The sequence below is a fragment of the Oryctolagus cuniculus genome, chromosome 1 (assembly GCF_964237555.1).
Source record: "Oryctolagus cuniculus chromosome 1, mOryCun1.1, whole genome shotgun sequence".
NCBI lineage: Eukaryota > Metazoa > Chordata > Mammalia > Lagomorpha > Leporidae > Oryctolagus > Oryctolagus cuniculus.
This window is the reverse complement of record NC_091432.1, coordinates 162,523,805-162,546,199: the sequence shown is the minus strand read 5'-3', so window position 1 is coordinate 162,546,199 and position 22,395 is coordinate 162,523,805. Positions and strand designations below refer to the sequence as shown.

At 49.0% G+C, this 22,395-nt stretch overlaps 1 protein-coding gene across 3 annotated transcripts in view; it reads right to left on the bottom strand.

Annotated features, from left to right (window-relative positions):
• Positions 1-421: 421 nt before the first annotated feature.
• Positions 422-22,395, bottom strand: part of DOCK8 (dedicator of cytokinesis 8) — a 251,166-nt gene continuing 229,192 nt past the window's right edge. For all 3 annotated transcript variants that reach the window (XM_008256091.4, XM_008256100.4, XM_008256104.4), the window contains 5 exons: positions 19,916-20,152; positions 16,319-16,462; positions 14,652-14,758; positions 1,974-2,144; positions 422-1,519 (listed from right to left, as the gene is read on the bottom strand). In XM_008256091.4, coding sequence (XP_008254313.3) covers positions 1,459-1,519; positions 1,974-2,144; positions 14,652-14,758; positions 16,319-16,462; positions 19,916-20,152 — 720 coding nt within the window. In that variant the 3' untranslated portion in view covers positions 422-1,458. The remainder of the gene's footprint in view (positions 1,520-1,973; positions 2,145-14,651; positions 14,759-16,318; positions 16,463-19,915; positions 20,153-22,395) is intronic.

Here is a 22,395-nt window from a genome sequence, read left to right as displayed (position 1 = left end):
TGGGCCCTGCACCTGCATGGGAGACCAGGAGAAGCACCTGGCTCCTGGCTTTGGATCAGCACGGTGCACTGGCCGCAGCAGCCATTGGAGGGTGAACCAATGGTAAAGGAAGACCTTTCTCTCTGTCTCTGTCTCTCACTGTCCACTCTGCCTGTCCAAAAAAAAAAAAAAAAAAAAAGTCCTTTTTCAGAATATAAATTTGTACCCAGCTGATAGTATAAAAAAGTTTGGGAATATCTTATCTGAATTCTTTTTTGTGATCACCAAGATTAAACAGTGACTAAGAGTTGCCACCCTAGATGGTACTGTTGACCAAGGCCAGGATTAGCCAGTCTTTCTTCCTGGAAGTGCTTTGTAAAAGTTGGACTTCTCAAAACACAACACACACACACACGTGCACACACACACAAACAAAAAACAGTTACAAAAAGAAACATTTTATTTGTAGTTCTTATTACATGTTTAGTATTAGGGTCATTAGTCATATTAAAATATATAATTTAATTCTCAATAACTTTGTTCATCTTTCTCCTTAGGTACATCCTCAAAATAAGCCAAAACTCAGTAAGTGTTGCAGCCGAAGGATGTGCTGGGTGGGAGCACAGTGCTCTGAAATGGAAGCAGAGATACCGTCCTTTAACAAAAACAAGCTTGGGCCCGGAGAGCAGAACAGGGAAGGAGGATGAGCGTCAGCAAGCAAGCGGAGCTCTGCATTACTGCTTCCACCGACGTGAAGGCGGCGTACAAGGCTTGGGGCTGACTTTCCCCGAGTACCGTGTATCTCCTAAATCAGTGCTTTGAGTGTGTGCCTCAAATAAATGCATTTTAAATTAACATAACAGGAACAATACAGCAAAAAGAACTGTACAACAATTAGTCCACCATTACCCGATGGAGAATACATTCACAAACCATCTATTCCTGAATTTCCAGTCACCGTGATTTTCAAATTTTGAGTAAGGCTCCCCCTCACAGACTCATGGAGATGTTCTACTCCCTTACACGCTCACCCTGCCATCCCATAAAGGGTGAGTGAGGGGCACTCTGAACAGGATGGTGGACAACTCTTCCATTTTTTTCCTCAGGCAATTTGAGTTTATCCTGCAAATTCCAGTACAGGCCAGAGGAAGTCGCTGCATGAGCAGAAGTTAATTTTGCTTGTTTTGTACAATATGCTGAATAAAAACACCCCACACTTTAATAAATACAGGGTCACCCCTGATTACCCATCCTCCACCCCATCCCGCCCCAACCCCCTGTAATGTTCCCAATCTGGTCACAGTTCACTTGGGAGTGATTCCATGGTCCCTTGGGTCCCAGAGCTTTCAGGGCACAGGCTGGTCAGGGAGTGTACATTCAGTCCTGGGTGGCAAATGTCTTTTTTTTTTTTTTTAAGTACCAACAAGTCCTTCTCAGGTGTCTCAAGGTCTCAGTCTCCACGAGTGAAGATGGCTTTTCTTAGCTGCCCTGTGACAACTGGGTCTCACATTTCCTGAAACTTGATCTGTGGAAAGAGTCCCTGAAATTAAGAAAAGAGAGAGAATGAGTGTGTGTGTGTGTGTGTGTGTGTGTCAGAGAGAGACCACACATAAAAAGACCAATGAACCTTTGCAGGTGGATCACCACCCAGAAAAGGTGAATCCAGGCAACTCAGTGGATTGCTTAACCAAGTTACCCAGGGGAGGGTCTGGGAGCCCTTGACACTGAGCCAAGGCCAACAAATCAAAAAAACCAGCTCAGACTATGGCGCAGCCCCAGGATGACCACTGGCATAAGGCCAATGCCAAAGGCTTCTAAGAGGTCAAGGGGAAGTTCCCAGGAGGATGAAAGCCGAAGGGATCACACCCGGTGGCCATGACACCCGGTCCCGCTCCAGCCATCATCGGAGGTGCCCCAGCTCCCCAAGGCAGCAGAGCAGGCCCCGATCCGTCGGGCCTCGCACACTGTGGAAGCTTCCTCTCCCCTGCTCTTACCTCTTTTGACTTTCAACTTGGAAAATCGGCTTGTAGAGCTCTGGGATTTTCCGCTCAATCATGGGCCTGAGGCTCTCTCTCAGCTTGTTGTAGTTCTTCTTGAGTTCCTGCTGATACTCCCTCTGGTCTGCCGTGATGAGACGCTTGTTCTTCTCCACGGCCTCACCACATCTGAGGGGAAAACGTCAGGGTGGTGAAGAAAAGGCGGCTTCATTTCAAACAAGTTTGGAAGGCTTAGACTTGATACCCTTTGACACTTCTTGAGCATCTCCAACAGTGTTTGCAACTTGGTAGCATGTAGGGACCACCTGTGGGGCTTTTCCAATGCAGGCCCCACCCGGGCCTCTATGAGTCAGAATCTCTGTAGGAGCATCCAGAAGTGTCTATGTTTGAAAAGCTGCCCCCTCCAGGGCAGTATACTAATGCCTAAGGAGCCAGAATGCAGACCCTCATTCTTGCAATGTGCCAGGCCTTGTGCAAGCAGTTTCATGTGCATGGACCATTTTCCCCGATGACCTAGAAAGCTGGGATGTATCTCCATTCATCCCTGATGTTCAGAAATCCTAGGACCCTTCCCAAGATAACACCACACCTCCAAGATTCAAACTCATCACTGCAAGCTATGGTTTGCATGTTCAGGGTCTCCCAAAGTCCCCTGTGCTACAGGCTTGGTGCTACCCTTAGGAAGTAAGGCCGAGTGAGAGGTCCTTAGCTCACTGGAGACATGCCTCAGGAGGAAGTTCTGATGTTCCACTTGCATTTTACTGTAAGACTTATTCACTTATTTGAAAGGCAGAGAGGGAAGGGGGAGGGGGAGGGAGAGAGGGAGAGAGAGAATCTCTTCTGATGGCTCATTCCACAAGTGCCCAATAGTCAAGGCTGGGCCAGTCCAAAGCCAGGAGACAGGAACCCCATCTGGGTCTACAATGTGAGAGAAAGGGGGGCTGGTGCTGTGGTGTAGCAGGTAAAGCTGCCACCTGCAGTGCTGGCATCCCATATGGGTCCTGGCTGCTCAAATTGTGATCCAGCTCTCTTCTATGGCCTTGGGAGAGCAGTGGAGGATGACCCAGGTGCTTAGGCTCCTGCACTCGTGTCAGGGACCTAGAGGAAGCTCCTGGTTCCTGGCTTCAGATCAGCCCAGCTCCAGCTGTTGAGGCCATTTGGGGAGTAAACCAGAGGATGGAAGACCTCTCTCTCTCTCTGCCTCTGCCTCTCTGTAATTCTACCTTTCAAATAAATAAATAAATCTTTTTAAAAACATTGTAAAACAATGTGATTGAAAGGGATCCGATTACTTGGACCATCACCTGCTGCTTTCCTAGGTACAATAGCAGGATGTTGGATTGGAAGCAGAGCAGCCAGGACTCAAAGTGGCACTTGGATATGAGATGCCAGCACTGCAAGAAGTGATTTAACCTGCTGAGCTACAATGCCAGCCCCTCTTACCTGACCTACTGTGTTCTCCCAGGAATAGTGTTATAAAAGCCAAGAGGGCTAGCCCCACCCACTCTCCCTCTGCTTGCTGGCTCTGCATGTGATCCTTCCTCCATACGTGCCATGGACAATGGGCCTTTGAGAGAGTCCATATCATTCCATTTAGATTTCCAGCCTCCAAACCTGTGAGCTCAGCAAACTTCCAAGGTAAGTAGCCCATGTCAGGTATTTTGTTGCAGTAACAAAATATCTGACCAGCACATTGCAGAATGGTACCTGCTGTGCTTGTACAAACTCACTGTGATGTGTGGCAACAGGGCAGATGCTGCAGATGCTACTCGGCCCCCTCCTGCCACATACATACGGAAGTGCTGGGAAAACATGGCCAAAAGAGAAAGGGAAACCCCAGGTGTCAGAAAGGAAGAGAAAATCAAAGCCAACGTGCTAGCAGGAGCCGGTGCCATGGCAGCTGCCACTAGGACCAGCCACTAGGAACTGAAGACTGCTAACAAATCTCCCAGTGGTTGGGTGCAAGAGGGTTCAAACCCCAAACAGGATCAGTGAGTGATCCAGTCTTGGCCATGGCCAAGGGGGACTCCGGATATGCCATTTGCACATAGTTCAGTCTTGAGAGGATACCCTATCTATGAAAAGGGGGTTAAAAACATGCTGTAAGCTCTTCAGAAAGGTGGAATGGAAATTTTCTATACGCACAGGGAAAGAAAGTCACCTTGAGAAACGGAAATTCTTGAGTTTGCACCACATGTGGATATGAGTTACACATTTATGTTCCTCCATTGTATACTCTCCAAGGTAAGACATTCACTTAAAATCTGATCCAAGGTTACTGAAATACCTGGGGCTGAGACACCACCTTACAGCTGGACTAGAGGAGCACTTTCTCAGCGGGGGCACATGGACCACCCACAGCAAGAGTGACTCCCACCAAGATGAGCTCACAGTGAAATATTACACAATGAAAAAGGCCATACCAGGAAACAGGCACCAAGAGGGAGAACTGACAGCTGTAAAGAGCAGAAGAATGAGTTCGGTAAGAATTGGAGATACAGGGGCTGGCACTGTGGGATAGCAGGTAAAACTACTGCCTGCAGTGTCAGCATCCCATATGGGTGCCGGTTTGAGACCCAGCTGCTCTACTTCCAATCCAGCTCTCTGCTGTGGCCTGGGAAAGCAGTACAAGATGGCCCAAGTCCTTGGGCTCCTACACCCATGTGGGAGACCTGGAAGAAGCTCCTGGCTCCTGGCTTTGGATTGGCGAAGCTCTGGCCATTGCCGCCATTTGGAAAGTGAACCAGCAAATGGAAGACCTCCCTCCCTCCCTCCCTCTCTCTCTCTCTCACTCTCTCTCTCTGCCTCTGCCTCTCTGTAGCTCTGACTTTGAAATAAATAAATCTTCAAAAAAATAAAAAAAAAGAATTGGAGATACAGAAAAGTTAAAATAGAGAGGCAATAAGAGGCTAAACTCTATGATTAGAGGAAAACAAGGGCCAGCGCACGCACTTAGCCTAGTGGCTAAGATGCCCATGTTCCAAATTGGAGTGCCTGGGTCTGGTCCCCTGCTCTGGCTCCTGGCTCCAGCTCTCTGCCCATGCAGATCCTGAGAGGCAGCGGACAGCTGGATTCTTGACTCGCACCAACAAGACCTGCATTGCGTTCCTGGTGCCTGGCTTTGCCCTGGGCCCAGGCTGGGGAATAGGAGAGCTTTCTCTCTTTCTGTGTGTTTCTCTGCCTCTCAAATGACGGAAGAGTACATTAAAGAAAAGCAGCAAACAGAACTTCCAAAAAGAAAAAGGCAGTCTCTAATATAAAGAGGAAAATCTCAATGAGCAGGTTAAATAAGAGACTACACACAATGAAATACATAACAGATCTGAGGAAATCACCCCGCAGAGAAAAACAAATCTAAAAAAAAATGCTGAAGAGACACGGAGATGTAAGTGGAGAGGCCCAGCCCGCATCTACCAAGACCACTGTAGGGACGGAAGATGAGGAAGGGGCAGAGCTGGAAGTGAACACAACCCTCTGACAAACACGAACAGACCTGAACCCAGCCCCCAACATGGCATAACCACACAGCACCAAGACAGAAACTCCTGAATATACCCAGTGGCCTTGTGATTTGTGGATCATTTAAATGCATTATTTTCTTTTTTCTCTTTCCTTCCTTCCTTCCTTCCTTCCTTCCTTCCTTCCTTCCTTCCTTCCTTCTTACTTACTTATTTGACAGGCAGAGTTAGACAGTGAGAGAGAGACAGAGAGAAAGGTCTTCCTTCCATTGGTTCACCACCCCCAAATGGCCACTATGGCCAGCGCTGCACTGATCTGAAGCCAGGAGCCAGGTGCTTCTCCTACTCTCCCATGTGGATGTAGGGCCCAAGCACTTGGGCCATCCTCCACTGCCTTCCTGGGCCACAGCAGAGAGCTGGCCTGGAAGAGGACCAACCGGGACTAGAACCTGGTGCCCATATGGGATGCTGGTGGAGGATTAGCCAAGTACGGCGTCTGTCTCTCCAGCTGCCCTCTGGAAAATCTGCTTACCCTGAAGCTGCCAGGCAGGAGAGACCACACAGGGAGAGAGTCGGAGGGGGAGGAGACCCTTCTGCTGGAGACTTCTCAGCCCAGACCCGAGACACACTCATGCGAGTGACAAAGCCTCCGGGTGACTCAAGCCCCAGCCACTGCCCAAGTGCAGGGAGTGAGACTCCAAGGAAAGCCACCTCGCCCAGCCCAGCCAACTCCCAGAACTGGTGCTCAACAATTACATGTTGTTTAAAGCCACTGGATTACAAGGTAGTTTCTTACACAGCAATAGACAAACAGCATTTTACGAAGACAAATGTATTAGTAGCTTAGATAGAAACATACTCGATTTTATGGTAATCATATTGCTTCGCATTTCAACAACTTTTATAATTTATGAAATTCTTTTACATATATTTTCTGTATTTCCTTTTTTCTGCCATCTTGACTTTATTCTCTAGATTCCTTTATTAAAATGCCTTCTACTATGTCCATTTAAAATCATAAACAAGGGATGGCCACGTGCTGAAGGTGGCTCCTGGGCAATGAGTACAGGATCGGAGGGCCCCAGGGAGATAACTGTTCTGAACGGCGCTTTCTCTCCCATTTTCCTTAGGCACCCAGGCACCTGCGTGCGCTGCCCTCCCCAGGACGAGGACGCCCCCATGACTCTCACTCCCCCTGCCCCCTCCCCTTTGTTGAAAAGTCCCATTTCCTCACACCCTGTGTGCCTCCAGTTCCCCAGCAGTCAGAGCCCCCAGAAACCAGACTCAGGAAGCTGTGCCTGCCCTGGTGGCTGCTGTCTCTCGCTGAGAGTGACTTCTGTGTAAGGAGTTAGTGTATCTCACAGGGAGGTGGTCACGCATCCCCAGACCCTCCTGCCCTGGGATGCTCCTTCCACATCCTGCTCCACAGTCCCTCTCTGTGTCCCGGATACCCATTTTCTTTCTCTCTTGGTAATGGAGCTCCCGACAGTGTGCCCAAATGGAAAATTCCATCTTCTAGCCACCCTTGAAGGTAGGAATGGCTGATGAGCTAGGAGATGAAGTCACTGGGAAAAGTCTTTAAATGGACATGTCCTTTTATTCTTTCCTCACCTCTACTCCCAACACTAGTCTAGGCTGTGGTCATGATGGCTGGAGTCCCAGCAGTCATACTGTGATCATGAGAGTGGGTGTACTATAATCAGGATGGCAGAGCCAAAGAAAGGGAAGAGCTAGGGTCTCCGATGACTTTGTGATGCCCTCAGTCTATGGTGACTACCTCTGTGATAAAAAACGTTTCTTATTTAAGCTACTTTGGCTTCTATTCTCTGTTGCTAGCAACTTAATACAGTGCCTAGAGCAAGCAGGACAGCGCAGCACAGTAGTTAAGAGGACTGACTGAACAAGATGGCCCAAGTCCTTGGGCCCCTGTACCCACGTGGGAGACCCGGAAGAAGCACCTGGCTCCTGGCTTCGGATCGATGCAGCTATGACCATTGCGGCCATCTGGGGAGTGAACCAGTGGATGGAAGACCTCTCTCTCTGTCTCTACCTCTCTCTGTAACTCTGTCTTTCCAATAAATAAATCTTAAAAAAAAAAAAAGAGGACTGACTGAGCCAGAGTGTGTGACTGTGCGACTCTGACTCCTGCTTTGCTGCTTGCTGGCTTTGCAATATTCAGCAAGTCCCTCAGCCTCTCTCTGCCTTTGCGTCTTCACCTGGGACAGGAAGGCGATGACAGCCTGCTTCCTAAATTCATGCAAAACCTAATCAGTTTAAACACACAATGCACAGGACGGTGCTGGCACACAGATCAATCCAGACTGCTTACTGCTGTTACTGTTATTATCCGGCATGAGTTCAGTCTGGGTACAGTATGTATACAATATGACATGGCTGGACCTTAATGACGTCATTGTCCAGTTCTTTATTCCATAGTTGATGTAACTGAGAGGTAAACAGTGGAAGCGCCCAGGAGTCACAGCCCTGTGGGGACAACAGAGCCGGACACAAAGCCGGGATTCTCTGCTTCCAGGCCAGGGTCCCATCAGCCCCTCTGTGTCTGATGGTACAAGCTTTGTCAAGGCAGACATTCTCTCCTAAGGCAGGCTAAGTCTCTGTTTCTAACTGGGCAGTTTCATGTTCACCCCACTGCCTAGGTACACAGATCTACCACCTAACCCCAAGCTGTAGTTAATACTGGGATTCCCATTTTACATTTGGGGAGACTAAGGATGGGTAACTCTTCTGAGGCGACTCAGCCAGTGAAGGCAGACTGAGTATTTGAACCAGGCATTTTGGTTCAAGTGCCCATCTCTGAACCCCAATACCACATACCAAGGTATATCAGAAAGTTCATGGAGGAATGGGGTCTGGCCTGATGGTTAAGAGGCTGCCTGAAGGGCCAGTGTTGTGGCAGAGTGGGTTAAACCTCTGCCTCCAATGCTGCATTCTGTATGAGCGCTGGTTCAAGTCCCAGTTGCCACTTCCAATCCAGCTCTGCTAATGTGCCTGGGAAAGCAGGGGAAGATGGTGCAAGTACCTGGCTCCCTACCACCCATGTGGGAGACCCAGATGAAGCTCCTGGCTCCTGGCTTCAGCCTGACTCAGCCTCAGGTGGTTGTGGCCATTTAGAGAGTGAACAAAACAGCAAATGGAAGGCCTCTCTCTTCCTTTCTCTGTGATTCTGTCTTTCAAATAAAATAAGTCTTTAAAAAGAAAAAAAAGATGCTGCTTATAAAGCCTGCATCCCATATTAGAGTGCTTGGTTCACATCCTGGCTCTGCTCCTGACTCCAACTTCTGGTTAATGTGTATCTTGGGAGAGAGCGGGTGATGGTTCAAGTACTTGGGTCCATGCAATCCACATGGGAGACCCTGGCTGGGCTCCAGCTCCTGGCCTGCCCCCAGCTGTTGAGGGCCTTTAGGGGAGTGAACCAGCAGATAGAAGATCTCTCTCTCTCCCTCTCCCTCTCCCTTCCTCCCTCCCCTCTCTCTCCCTCTGCATTTCAAATAACAAATATATAAAAGCTTAAAGAGACAAAAGCAAACTAGAAGAAAGTCCATGGAAAAATGAAATTAAAAGAAATGTTTATTTCGGTGCAAACATTTTTTAAAACCAGACATGGTTTCTTCATAATATGTACTTTCCAATGAACACTTTGCAGAGTCCTGTGTGCATGGATTTCAATTTTTTTTTCTGCACCTAAAGCAGCTTATCTCAACTCCATTTTCCATGAGCTTTTTGAAGCACCCTCATGTGCTGCCTGGGAAAGACACCGCCGTTTCCAGCTAGAACGCAGGCACGTGCCCTTGCTCTCACCCTCGCACTCTCTTGGGTCCCAGGCTGCAGCATTCTGTTTTTCTCAGATTCCTCCTGCTAGCAGATCTCCTCTCAGGGCCCAGTGAAAAGACACAGCCCTGAGGGGAGCCTCGGGGAGAATCTGACAGGGAAGCGGAGGGAGTGGCTGCCACTGTCCTTCCTGGCTGGGGGAACAGGTCATCGAGCCCCTTTAAGGTAAAGAAGGGTTATCTGGCCTCTCCCCACAGCATAGCCCCCTGCACGGGGTGCATCTCGGTGGCTTTTTGTGGCTAACCCCCCTTCCATTCCTTCCTCCCAGTCCCCAGACATCAAGGACAGCCTGTCCCAGTGGAAAGCTGTCTCCACGCCCAGTTTAAATCCTGCCTCTGCCATTTGGCTCTCATTCTTCCTTCTGACATCTGCGGCCCACTATAATACAGGTGTCTGACACTGGGAGATCGACACAGGTCATTCACACGTCCCCACTCTCGGCCGCCTTCTGAGCCAAGTCTCATGGTGTTGAAAGCATGACAGACAAATGGGGAGTGAGCCAGCAGGTAAGAGCTCTCTTTCTCTGTGTCTCTCTTTCCTTGTTTTTCTGCCTCTCCAATAAATAAATAAGAATTACAAACAAAATACCACTGCCATTCAACACTTTCTTCCCAAGTCCCTGACCGCCTACACACAGCAGAACCCAGGGTACATGTGAAATGCCTTGCCCTAAAGGCGATTTGTCACTGGTGCCCTGTGTCCTGCTATCTTTAATATAAAACCTGTCTGGAATCACTTTGTCTTTTTTTCTTAAGAAGGAAAAAAAAAAAAAAACTTTAAAAGATTGCAGCACCTAAAATGGCCTGAGTGCTTTACAGAGTGGAGGAGGGAGAGAGAACACTGGATCTCTGTGTCTTGCCCTATTAACCCCACAAGGCACTTTTTCTTATTGCGGAAAAGGCAGAGGCAGATCAAGGTCTCAAGTGGCCAGGATGTGAAAAGTTGCAGGACTGGCTGGATGAGCCCAGCTTCAGCGGCTATGGCTGCCTCTGGTTCCGACACAGCTGCCCAGGAGGGAGCTGCTGGCCCAGGACCTGGCAGGTGTAGGTTTCCACTGTGAGCTCTCTGCATTGCAAGACTCCCTTAGGGTCACGGGGGAAGCTGGGCTCTCTAATCTCAGCCCAAGTCTGCTGAGAAGCTAGAGCTTCCAAATGCACAACCCTGAGAGCCGCAAACACTTTCCACTCTTGAATCAGTTCTGTCAACTGACAGCAGGCTGGAGGCAAACGACACACCAGTGCAAACAACTTGGCAACACAGTGCTCCCTTCATTCAAACTTCCTGATTGCACCTGAACAGCAATTAAGCCATGGGGAAAAGGAAGGTTTCCACGTCTGCCACTTGGATGGAGGCTATGATTTACAAATGGTAACATTCGCCCATTTTAATTGTCCAGGTGGATGAGTTTTAATAACTGTGTACAGTTGGGGAGCCGTCACCACTGCACCCACTGCTTTAGATCTCTGTGAAATGAAGTGGAGGGAAAGCCAACCGCTGCTCACACACAGAGACGAGGCTCGGAGCAGCGCATGCATTGCCCTGCCTGTAGCCATGCCCCACGTGTGTTGGGACTTCATCTTTCCACCTGGGTATTGAGGTGCCATGCTGGGCACAAAGTCTCAGTAAGCCTTTGCTGACTAAGTGAATGAAGTGCCATCTACAGTTGCTTCCAAGCATAGAACTTGGAGCACATTTTCTCTCTCTCTTTCCCACTTTATTATTTGACAGACAGAGACGGCTCCCATCTGCTGGTTCACTCCCCAAATGTCCACAATGGCTGGGCCAGGCCAATAATTTTAGCCATTACCTGCTGCCTCCTCAGGTGCATGCTAGCAGGAAGTGAAAGCAAAACCAGGACTTGAACCAGGCACCCTAAGGTGGGATGTGGGTATCCCAAGTGGCATCTTAACTGCTAAGCAAAACCATGCAGTGTCTTAACCATTAGGTCCCTTGCTTACCTTTTTGGTGGGAAGAAAGAGAAGGCAGAGGATGAGAATGATGCTAGACATGGCCTGAGAAAGGCAGTCCAGGGGAAGGTGGGCAAAGAAATGTGGACAGAAAACCATCAGGAAACCTCTACAGCTTTCGGTCCAAGCTGGCAGCACCAAGAGCAGCACCCGGGAGCTGGTTAGTAATGCAGTCTCAGGGCTCTGAAACTGTGGTGTCATAGGCTAAGCCTCTACCTGCAGCGCCAGCATCCCATATGGGTACCAGTTCGTGTCCCGGCAGTTCCACTTCCAATCTAGCTCTCTTCTTATGGCCTGGGAAAGCAGTGAAAGATGATGGCCCAAGTGCTCGGGCCTCTGCACCCATGTACGAGACCCAGAAGAAACTCCTGGCTTCTGGCTTTGGATCTGCTCAGCTCCTGGCTTCGGATTGGTGCAGTTCTAGCTGTTGCAGCCATCTGGGGAGTGAACCAGTGGATGGAAGACCTGTCTCTCTGTCTCTCTCCTGCTCTGTAACTCTGCCTCGCAAATTAATTAATTAATCAAAAAAAAAAAAAAAAAAAAAAGAAAAGAAAAGAAATGCAGTCTCAAGCCCCACTCCTGACTTGCTGAATCTGAATCTGCGTTCTGAGAAGCCTGGGTGAGGTGGGAGCACAGGGCAGAGCGGGGAGCACTCGTCGTCTTGTGGCATTCCGAGAACACTGCAGTAGCCCAAGGTAGCACGGCAGCCTTGTTCCCCGCGAGAAGGGTTGGAGGACGTTTTAAATGGTGATTTTGATTTTGAAAACCCAGGCTTTCTACAGGCAAGTTGAGGAGAAAGAGAGAATTGTCTTGGAAAGCCTAGCTTGTGACTGGCCCTAGAAAAGCCATTTCCTTCTGTATCTCTTGCCTGGGTCTCCTTTAACTCAGCCCTGGCTCCCTTCCTAGGAACGTTTCCCGGGGCTGGGAGCTAATTAGGGATGATGCATGTTCAGCAGAGATTTGATGAGGACATTTTAACCAAGTGGAGCCACAGAGGATCACATCCATGAGATACTGGGTTCCAAGATCAGTAACCAGTAGAGGAAAGTAGGATGAACTACTAAAAAAAATAATTCTTGGAGCTAGCTTTGTGGCACAGCAGGTTAAACCACCACTTGCAATGCAGGCATTCCATACTGGAGCACTGGTTTGAATCCTGGTTGCTCAGCTTCCAATCCAGCTCCCTGCCAATGAACCTGGGAAAGCAGCAGCAGCTGACCTGAATGTCTGGGCTCCTGTCACCCACCTTGAGAGATTCGGATGGAATTGCAGGCTCCTGGCTTTGACCTGGCCCAGCCCTGACTGCTGCGGCTATCTGGGGAGTAAAGCAGCAGATGGAAGACCCCTGTCTCTCTCTGTTACTCTGCCTTTCAAATAAATAAATCCTTTAAAAATTCAACTCTTGTTTTAATAGGCTCCCGAGCTCTATTCGCTAACAGCACCGTCTTTCCAGCCCTTCTTGTCCCGGCTTGCTGGCAAGATCACGCTGCTTTGGCAGGACCCAGCGGCGCCCAGGTGCATCCTGGGCATTCCTGACTCAGAGTCTGGCGCTCTTGTTCATCCGTTCACCAGAAATGGCTCTCTCTCCCTACCATGGTTTCTTCCATCTGCCTATTGGAGGTGAGGGCTAAGTGGTATTAACACAAAGCTTCCCCTAGGCACTCCAGCCTGGAACTCCTGATCCCTGTGTTCTGATCACTACAGTCCTACACTACCCAGAGTCCTCAGCGCATGCTGCATGGTGCCACCAGGTATCCATGCGGAGAGAGGGCCTGTCATCAAGGGCACAGGAACACCCAGCCAACATCCTGAGACATTTCTCAGGTACTCTCACGGAGGTCCCTGGGGCTGGACTCCTGCCAACTCTGGAGGTCTTCAACCACAATTAATTAAAAATGAAAACTAAATGGATCTAAAATATCTCTCACAGAGTTTTCTAGCCTTGTTATACAAACAGTAGTAGGTGTTAAGGAAGGTCTGTTTTGTAAAGTTGGATTTGCTGTCAAATACAGAAAGCAACTCAAATGCTGAAACATTATTAAATGCAACCTTCAGGATATGCATGTGTGGGGGAGGCCTACATAAGGATCATGAAAAACATGCCTTATCTTTGAATTTCATTTTTCCTGGTACTTTTTGAAGTACTCTTATGAGTGTGCACACGCACACACACACACACACAGAGCTACACACAAACATCCTGTACCAAGCAGTGTGCTTCACTGCAGGACCAAAGAGTCTCCTTGCTGCAGAGCAAGAGGCTGGAGCTCTCACAAGAGCCTGTAAGGAGCTATCTCCAACCCTGCTGAGCTCACTAGCATCCCAGCGAGTTTTCACTGAATTAGGCAAATTCTAACAAATGTTTTAAAAGAGATTTATTTGAAAGGCAGAGAGAGAGAGAGAGAGAGAGAGAGAGATTGATCTTCCATCCATTACTTTATTACCCAAATGTCCACAACAGGTAGTGCTGGGCCAGGCTGAAGCCAAGAGCTAGGAACTCCATCTGGGTCTCCCAGGTAGGAGGCAGGGAAACAGGTAGTTGATTCAGCATCCCCTGCCTTCCCAGGTGCACTAGCAGGATGGGTGGCCAGGACCTGAATCAGACACCCAGCCACGGGATGTGGGCATCCTAACTTAACTGGCTGCATCACAACACCCACCCTGGCAAATTCTAACTTTCCCAAGGCCTGCCTCCTTTCCAGGCTGAGCTGTCTGCTCCAGGAGCCAGGTCTACTGCAGAATTCAGGAGCAGAGAGGAGCCCTGTCACATACAGAGAACCGTCCAGATGATACCTTGAAAAAGCCCAGTTTTAGAATCTTGCTTCTGTCTCTCAATTTGAGGCAACGTCTGTTTAAGTTTCTAAAAGTAAGTTATTGTTATGATTTGGGAAATGACAAAGGTGACCAATGTCAAGAACTTATGAAACTCCAATGCATCAGCACACTGAAGGAAGTGTGGGCTAGTTACGTGGGCTTGAACTCGCCTCTGCTACTACTGTGTGATCTGAGTAAAATCACCCCCCTTGTCTGAATGAGCACTGCCTCTTTGGTAACAGAAGGATGAGGATGCTACCCGCTGTGTGACATGATTATGAGGCACATGTGAGACGGACGCTACACCACTTTACGGTTTAGGTGCTAGGGACTTAGGAGTAGCACAGGCAGTGTTGCCCTGTTGCAGGGGTTCTCAAACTTTAGCAGTGTCAGAATCACCCAGAAGGCTGATTACAATGCAGATCGCTGGGCTCCTCCGAAGGATAGCTAATTCAGTGGATCTGGGTGGTGCCTGAGATCTTCTTTTTCTAGAGAAAGTTCCCAGGTGATGCTGAGGCTGCTGGTCTGCACACCACACTTTGAGAACCACTGCTTTTTTGAAATTCCCAACCATTTTTCCTCCTTACCGCATTATGAATTCCTTAAAGCATAACCTCAACTTGTTGTGATGTCGATAGAGTTTTGGGTCAGCTGGAATTTCGGCCAAGAACACTTGGGCTACTTCCAAAGGTCCCTGATGGAAGAAGCAAAAAACAGTACTGATATTGGAAAGAAAATTAAATTACTTGGAAGAAAATGTTGTGGAGTGGCTGCTTCTTAGTTTGAACAGTCAATTTTGTATTTGGCTTGACCAAACCAAAAAGTCAAGTCTGGAGTTCTAGAACACTCGCAAGCACAAATGTATTCTCTCAAATACAGTAACTGACAGTTTTTTCTTCACACATCAAGGTAATACGTCTATATCACAGGTATAGGCTTTGGGGACTGCCTTGATCCCAGCCATTCATATTCAGTTACTGTCCTAGCGGTCAGCACCCTTTTATGTAACTGCTGGCCTGAGGCCAAGACGGCCATCGTATACCTGCAGCCCTCGGTGGTGGGCTTCTACATCTTCCATTTCCATCCAAGGATTGGCACCGACAAAAACACGGCTTCCGGCCGGCGCCGCGGCTCACTATGCTAATCCTCCGCCTAGCGGCGCCGGCACACCCGGTTCTAGTCCCGGTCGGGGCGCCGGATTCTGTCCCGGTTGCCCCTCTTCCAGGCCAGCCCTCTGCTGTGGCCAGGGAGTGCAGTGGAGGATGGCCCAGGTGCTTGGGCCCTGCACCCCATGGGAGACCAGGAAAAGCACCTGGCTCCTGGCTCCTGCCATCGGATCCGCGCGGTGCGCCGGCCGTGGTGGCCATTGGAGGGTGAACCAACGGCAAAAGGAAGACCTTTCTCTCTCTCTCTCTCTCTCACTGTCCACTCTGCCTGTCAAAAAAAAAAAAAAAAAAAAAAACAAAACAAACAAACAAAAAAAAAACCACGGCTTCCTAACTTTCTCTGGTCTCAGACATACAACAGTCATTTTCCCCTCTCTGCTATTTTGCTTCCCGATGCTCAGTGGACTCATAATTTTTGTGGCGGAATCCAGTTGTGCTGGGTGAGGACAGAGTCACAATGCTCATTGATGTTTTGAGTGTGGAAGTAAGGACGAGAGTGGCTCTAGAACTGAAATGAAGGAGGCCCCCGGGCAGAGGATACAAGGCTAATACTGCCCTCCATCTCGGACTGGTTTAATTCCAGGCTGTTCTTGGGAGTTAGAATTCTAATAGGCCTGAGAATCCAATCTAGGCTGAAGTGGCCCAGGGAGTCTGGTCCTAGGTCATTTCTGATTGGCAGGGCTCTTGCATGCGGGGTTCACCTGGTGACTGGGCCATCAGCTGGGCCCTTCCCCCTCTCTTAGATTAGTCTCAAGCCCTCCGACGACTTTCCTGAAGCTGAGCAGGACTAAGCACTGTGCCACAGTTACCCCAGATCTGGGTCACAGAGCCAGATGCGGTCCCAAGTGGAGAGGCCTTTGAGAAAATGGTACTCCTTCAACCCAGTGCACTTCTCTCTAGGATCTCTTCTCACCCTTTCTGCTCCAGGAAGGAGAGTTCTGCCCCCAACCTTCTCCCAGGTGCTCAGGCTCAGCTCAGGGACACCGGTGTGTGGGTCAAACTCCGTCTTGACCCCAGAGGAGGAGCGCACAGACGTGGTAATGACAGTACCGAGAATCTGAGGGGCTGCCAGCAGCTGGCTTGCTCACCTGGTTCACAGTCGTGCCCACGGAGCCTTGCAGTACCATCTGCAGCATCTTTGCATCGGGGGGCTCCTGGTTAGTGGCAACTGCCAGCTGCAGGGTCTTCTTCTTCATATCTTCAATGGCCACTTCAATTGGGGTCAGCACAAACTGAACATGAAAAAGACATAAATGTAGGGATGTCATGGTGTGGGCTCCTAAGCCATGGACAGATCTGGAGCCAGGACAGCAGGGCACCTGGCTTTGAAGCAGCAGCTAAGGGAAGATCAGCAGTACAATTTAAAATAATACGATCAGGCCAAGAAGAAAGAAAGGCCTAACATTTCTTGTGCACTTAGCATATTCTAGAAACTTTGCATGCATTTAGCATTTACTCCATTAAACAGCCTTAATAAATACTCTTTGCATTTAATAGTCAAAGGAGGATTTGTAAGGTGAGGTGAGTTCCAGATTGACACAGGCAATAAGCAGGGAGGTTATGATTGAATCATAAATATGTCTGCAATCAAAATCCATACTACTTTTGCACTGTTAGGTGTTTTTTCTCTGTTACTAAATGGGATCTTTGACTTACACTGTGAAAGCACAGCACTCAAGATGTTCCCCACATCAAGCTTGCCACCAAGTTTCCGGCATCCTCTGTGCCTTCTCCAACTCACTCCGAAGGTGAATTCCTAGTGACTGGGATGCTCATAAAGGCCATCTGGTTGCCCAGTTCTGCCGTTTAGGGTAGGGTCCCTGCCGAGTGTTTTGGGTAGAACTGTGTCCCCTTCCAATTTGTATGTTGAAGGCCTAACCTCCAGTCCTCACAGTGAGATGTTATTTGGAGACAGGTTTTCACTGAGGTGATCAAGTGAAATTGATCTCACCAGGGTGGACCCTAATTCAACACAAGCCCTGACCTTGGGAGAAGACGATGTGAAGACACAGGGAGATATCCATGTGCAAACCATGAGCAGGGCGCGGGGGTGGGTGGCAGGTCTGGGACAGCCCTTCCCTCTTAACTCTCAGGAGGAACCAATCCTGTCGGTACCTTGGTCTTAGAGGTCTAGGCTCAAGAACCGTGACTCAGCACCGTTCCGTGGTTGAAGGTAATCAAGTTGTGGTACTCTATTAGGCAGCCACGCGAACCAACAACACACTGAGGTCCTCAGGGAACTACAGGTGACCAAGACAAGCTGCGAGAACACTTCTGGGGAGCACGGATTTATTTCTGTGCTCTGCCTGGAGTGGCTTAGTGTTGCAGTCGGAAAGACAGCAGATGCCTTTAAAGCAACGTCCTCGGGACCGAGTCGGCACTTTCAGGCTTGCTAGGCCCTCTGAAGTCCTCTCTCAGTGCAGCTGCCTCCCTGAATGCTGGCTGGCAGGTTGTCTTCCAGCCAGCTCAGTTACTCCTGACCCTGCCCAGTGAAGGGTGTGCTCACCACGAGGCTGTTCGCCAACTTGGTTCTGCCTGCTACACTTGTTATTTTAATGATCTAATCTAATTAAATGATGTGCAACTGATGAACTATGGGTGTGGAAAGAAAGTTGTTTCTATGAAAACCAAGCTGAATGCTTGGCAAGATACTATGAAAGTGAGCTGTTATAAAAGTTCCTGTCATTAGGTGTGAACGAGACAGCTGTAAAAGGCTGGGGTGGAGGGGAATAATAAAAACCCAGAAGCTTTCTGTCCTCATGTGGCTTACAGGGATCCTAAGCTCTCCTGCTCTACAGAGAGCAAAACTGAAATCATGGGTAGTGCACTCTGAGTGTGGTTTATACAACCAAGACAATGCGCAATTGTGATAATCATAATAATCATAATCCCATAATCACAGAGAAACCTGTGGCTCTGTACACAAAGGATGACACGTAAATGTACTTGGGTGTATTTTAAAGGAAAATTAAATGAGTATGGCACATGTAATTCTTTTTTTTTTTCTTGGCACATGTAATTCTGAACAATGTTTTGATTTGAGAGACTTTCCTGATCAGTCCTATTAAGATGGGTTATAATCTCCTACTGTATATAAAGGTCTTTCCTGCCAATCCAGCAGTAAAAACACTGAAGGCAAGTAGCTCAGGAGGAAGCTGGGACTGGAGGTCAGCCAACTTGTGGGATCCCTGTCCACGGCACGCTGTGGCTTAGCAGGACTGGTCTTACCTCTAGGAACACAACCATGCTTGAATCACTTATGAACTTTTTTTTTTTTTTTTGACAGGCAGAGTGGACAGTGAGAGAGAGAGACAGAGAGAAAGGTCTTCCTTTGCTGCCAATGGCTGCCGCAGCTGGCGCACTGCGGCCAGCACACCGCACTGATCCGATGGCAGGAGCCAGGTGCTTCTCCTGGTCTCCCATGGGGTGCAGGGCCCAAGCACTTGGGCCATCCTCCACTGCACTCCCTGGCCACAGCAGAGAGCTGGCCTGGAAGAGGGGCAACCGGGACAGAATCTGGCACCCCAACCAGGACTAGAACCTGTTGTGCCGGCGCCACAAGGCGGAGGATTAGCCTAGTGAGCCGCGGCGCCGGCCCCACTTATGAACTTTCTAATACAGCTATCCCTTAGCATCTGTGGGGACCCTCCATAGATACAAACATGTGAATGCTCCATATCCTTATATAAAATGGCATGGTATTTGCATATAACCTATGTACTTTCTCCTATATACTTCAATCATCTCTAAATTATTTATAATATCTAATGCAATATAAAGAAATACTTGTGATACTGTATTGTTTAGGGAATAAAGACAAGGTAAAATGTCTATACATGTTCAGCACAGATGCAAATTTTTATGATATTTATTTATGTATTTATTTGAAAGAGTGACAGAGAGGAGGAGACACAGAGAGATAGCTTCTATCTGCTGGTTCACTTTCCACACGGCTGCAATAGCCAGTGTTGTTGAGCCAGGGCAAAGCCAGGCAGAAGCAACTCCATTCTGATCTCCCATGTGGGAGGCAGGAATCCAAGTACTTGAGCAATTACCTGCTGTCCCCAGGTATGTGAGCAGGAAGCTGGATAGGAAATGGAGATGGGACTCAATCCTAGGCACTCTAACATGGGATGGAGGCATCCCAAGCAGTTGTTTAACCTGTGAGGCCATATCGCCTGAGCCCAAATTAGTAAAAAAAAAAAAAAAAAAAGTGTTACCAGCAGGTGTTGGGCATAGTGGTTAAGTCCCTGCTTGGGATACGTGCATCCCATATCAGAGACCTGATCCAGCCTCCTGCTGTGGTGCACCCTGGGAGGCAGTGGATGATGCCTCAAGCAGCTGGGTCCCTAACATCCATGTGGGAGACCTGCACTGAATTCCAGGTTCCTGACAATGGCCCCAGCCCAGCCCTGGCTGTCGTGGGCATCTGAAGAATGAACCAGCAGATAGGAGGCTTCTGAATGCCTGGGTGTCCGCCTCTGAAATAATTAAGTAAATAAATAAGTACAGAAAATTAAAGAAAAAAGTGCTCTACAATATGACATGTAGCTGCCTGTCTGGGATCCCCTGGCCCACTGAGAGCAAGGCATAGCCACCATCATACTAATTCATGTGTTTTGACTGCCACCAGGAGAGCTCAGGGCTGTGTCACTCTCTGGGTCATACTCTGGGGGCGCTGTTACCTCCTCCTTGTGGGCCACGCGGATGCGGGTCTTGACGTAGGGGAAGGCGTGCGTGGTGGTCAGCACCGTGTTCCTCCTGTACTGCTCATGCAGCTCTCCCCGGGGACGGCCCTCCAGGGTGAAGGGGGTGGTGAACATGAACCGCCGCAGGTTGAAGTTCTTCTCAAAGTGGGTGACCCTGTCTTTCATCTCATACTCGTCGAAGTAGGGCTCCACAAAGGTGATCTGTATGTAGGCCTGACGGGGAGGCAAAGCAGGGAGAGGATGAGCTTCCCCGGAATTTCAGCAGCACCGGACATATTTATTTGAAAGTCATAGTTACAGGGAGGGAGAGGCAGAGAGAGAGACAGATCTTCCATTCATTGGTCCACTACCCAAGTGGACACAACATCCAAGGCTGAGCTAGGCTGAAGCCAGAAGTCAGGAGCTTCACCTGCGTCTCCCACTTGGGTGACAAGGATCCAAGCACCTGGGCCATCCTCTACTGCTTTCCCATGCCACCAGCAGGCAGCTGCATCAGAACTGGAGCAGACAGGACTCAAACTAGTGTCATATGGGATGCTGTGGTGCCATATGGGATGCCAGCATCGCAGCAGGCCGTCTTACCTGCGATGCTGCAATACCGATCCCTATTCATTTTCATTTATTTGAAAGGCAGAGTAACAGAGACACAGACAGACAGATATCTTTTATCTACTAGTATACTCATCAAATGTCTACAACTGTGCCAGGCTGAAGCTAAGAGCCCAGAATTAAACCCAACTCTCTTATGTGGGTCACAGGGACCTAAATACTTGAGCCATCACCTCTGGTGTGCAGCAGAGAAGCTGGAAACAGAAGTGGAGCCAGGGGGCTGGCGCTGTGGCGTAAAGCCACCGCCTGCAGCACTGGCATCCCATATTGGCACCAGTTCTAGTCCTGGCTGCTCCACTTCTGATCCAGCTCTCTGCTATGGCCTGGGAAAGCAGCAGAAGATGGCCCAAGTGCTTGGGCCCCTGCACCCGCATGGGAGACCAGGAAGAAGCTTCTGGCTCCTGGCTCTGGATCAGCACAGCTCCGGTGGTTGCAGCCATCTGGGGAATGAACTAGTGGATGGAAGAGCCTCCCCCTCCGCCTTTGTCTCTCTGTAACTTTGCCTTTCAAATAAATAAATACATCTTAAAAAAAAAAAAAAGTGGCACCAGTTACATCAATATGGGACATGGGTATCCCAAGAGGTATCTTATCTACTGCGCCAAATACCTGCCCCTGAACTCCTAACTTCTAATTCCATTTTCATAAACTTTTTGAAGTCTCCCGGTACTTAAATTATACTGCCCATATAATCTGGCAATCCCACTCCACATGTGTACCCAAGAGAAACTTATGCTGACACAAAAAGCTGTCCACAAATGTCTAAAGAAACATTATTCAGAACAAAGACTGGAAAGAACCCACAAGTCCCTTAAGTAGGGAAAGGACAAACAACGATGTTCACTTGCACAAAGAATGCTGTGCAGCAATAATTCTGCCACACAGGGGAATCCCAAACAGATTACGACACATGAGAGACGCCAGACTCAAAAGGCTGTAGGATTATATCCATTTACTGCAGGATTTGGTTTACATACATGCTGGAAAAGGCAAACCTACAGAGACAGGACACAGATCAGTGACTGCCACAGGGCGAAAGTAGAGATTGACTACACAGGAACATGGGCAAATATTTTGTGGGTGTTTCAACTGAAATATTTCTTTATTTTGCAAGGCAGAGAAACAGAGAGACAGAGACAGACAGACACACACACACACACACACACACACACATACATCTCCTATTGGGTTATTCCCTAAAGTCCTGCAACAGCTGGTGCTGGGCCCAGCCAAAGCCAGGAGCCAGGAACTCAATCTCCCACCTGGACGGCCAGGACCCAGGCACTTGGGTCACCATCTGCTGCCTCCCAGGTCCATTAGCAATAGGCCAGAATTGGGGGCAGAGCAGGAAGCTGAACCCAGGCAGTACAATATTGGGTGTAGGCAGCCCAAGCCATGTCTGCACCACTGTGCCAGACGCCTAGAGATACTATGGATGAGGGAAGTCTCCTGTATCCTGCTTGTGGTGATGCTTACACGTGTTATCAAAGTGCACAGGAGGAAACAGTACAACTGTGAAGCTTACTGCACACGCCTCATCCACACATGCACATATTGTGAAGAAAGGCGCTCGTTAAGGAAAAAGGTCTCTTTAGAAAAAATGGCAAGGAGCAGTCACAGGGACACCCACCCACTGACGTGAACGGGTGGGGTCGCTGACCTCAGACTCAACCGCTGCTTGTGATCATGAAATATGGCTGTAATTCTGGAGTCCCAGCTCTCCCAACCCACTGCGGGGATTGTAAAAGTGAGAGACCAGGCCCCTGTGTGAGGGAGGGCTCGGGCGGTGGTGCAGAGCCTGCGCTGTGCACAGGTCCCCATGGGCACAGCCATCCTGTCTTCCAAGG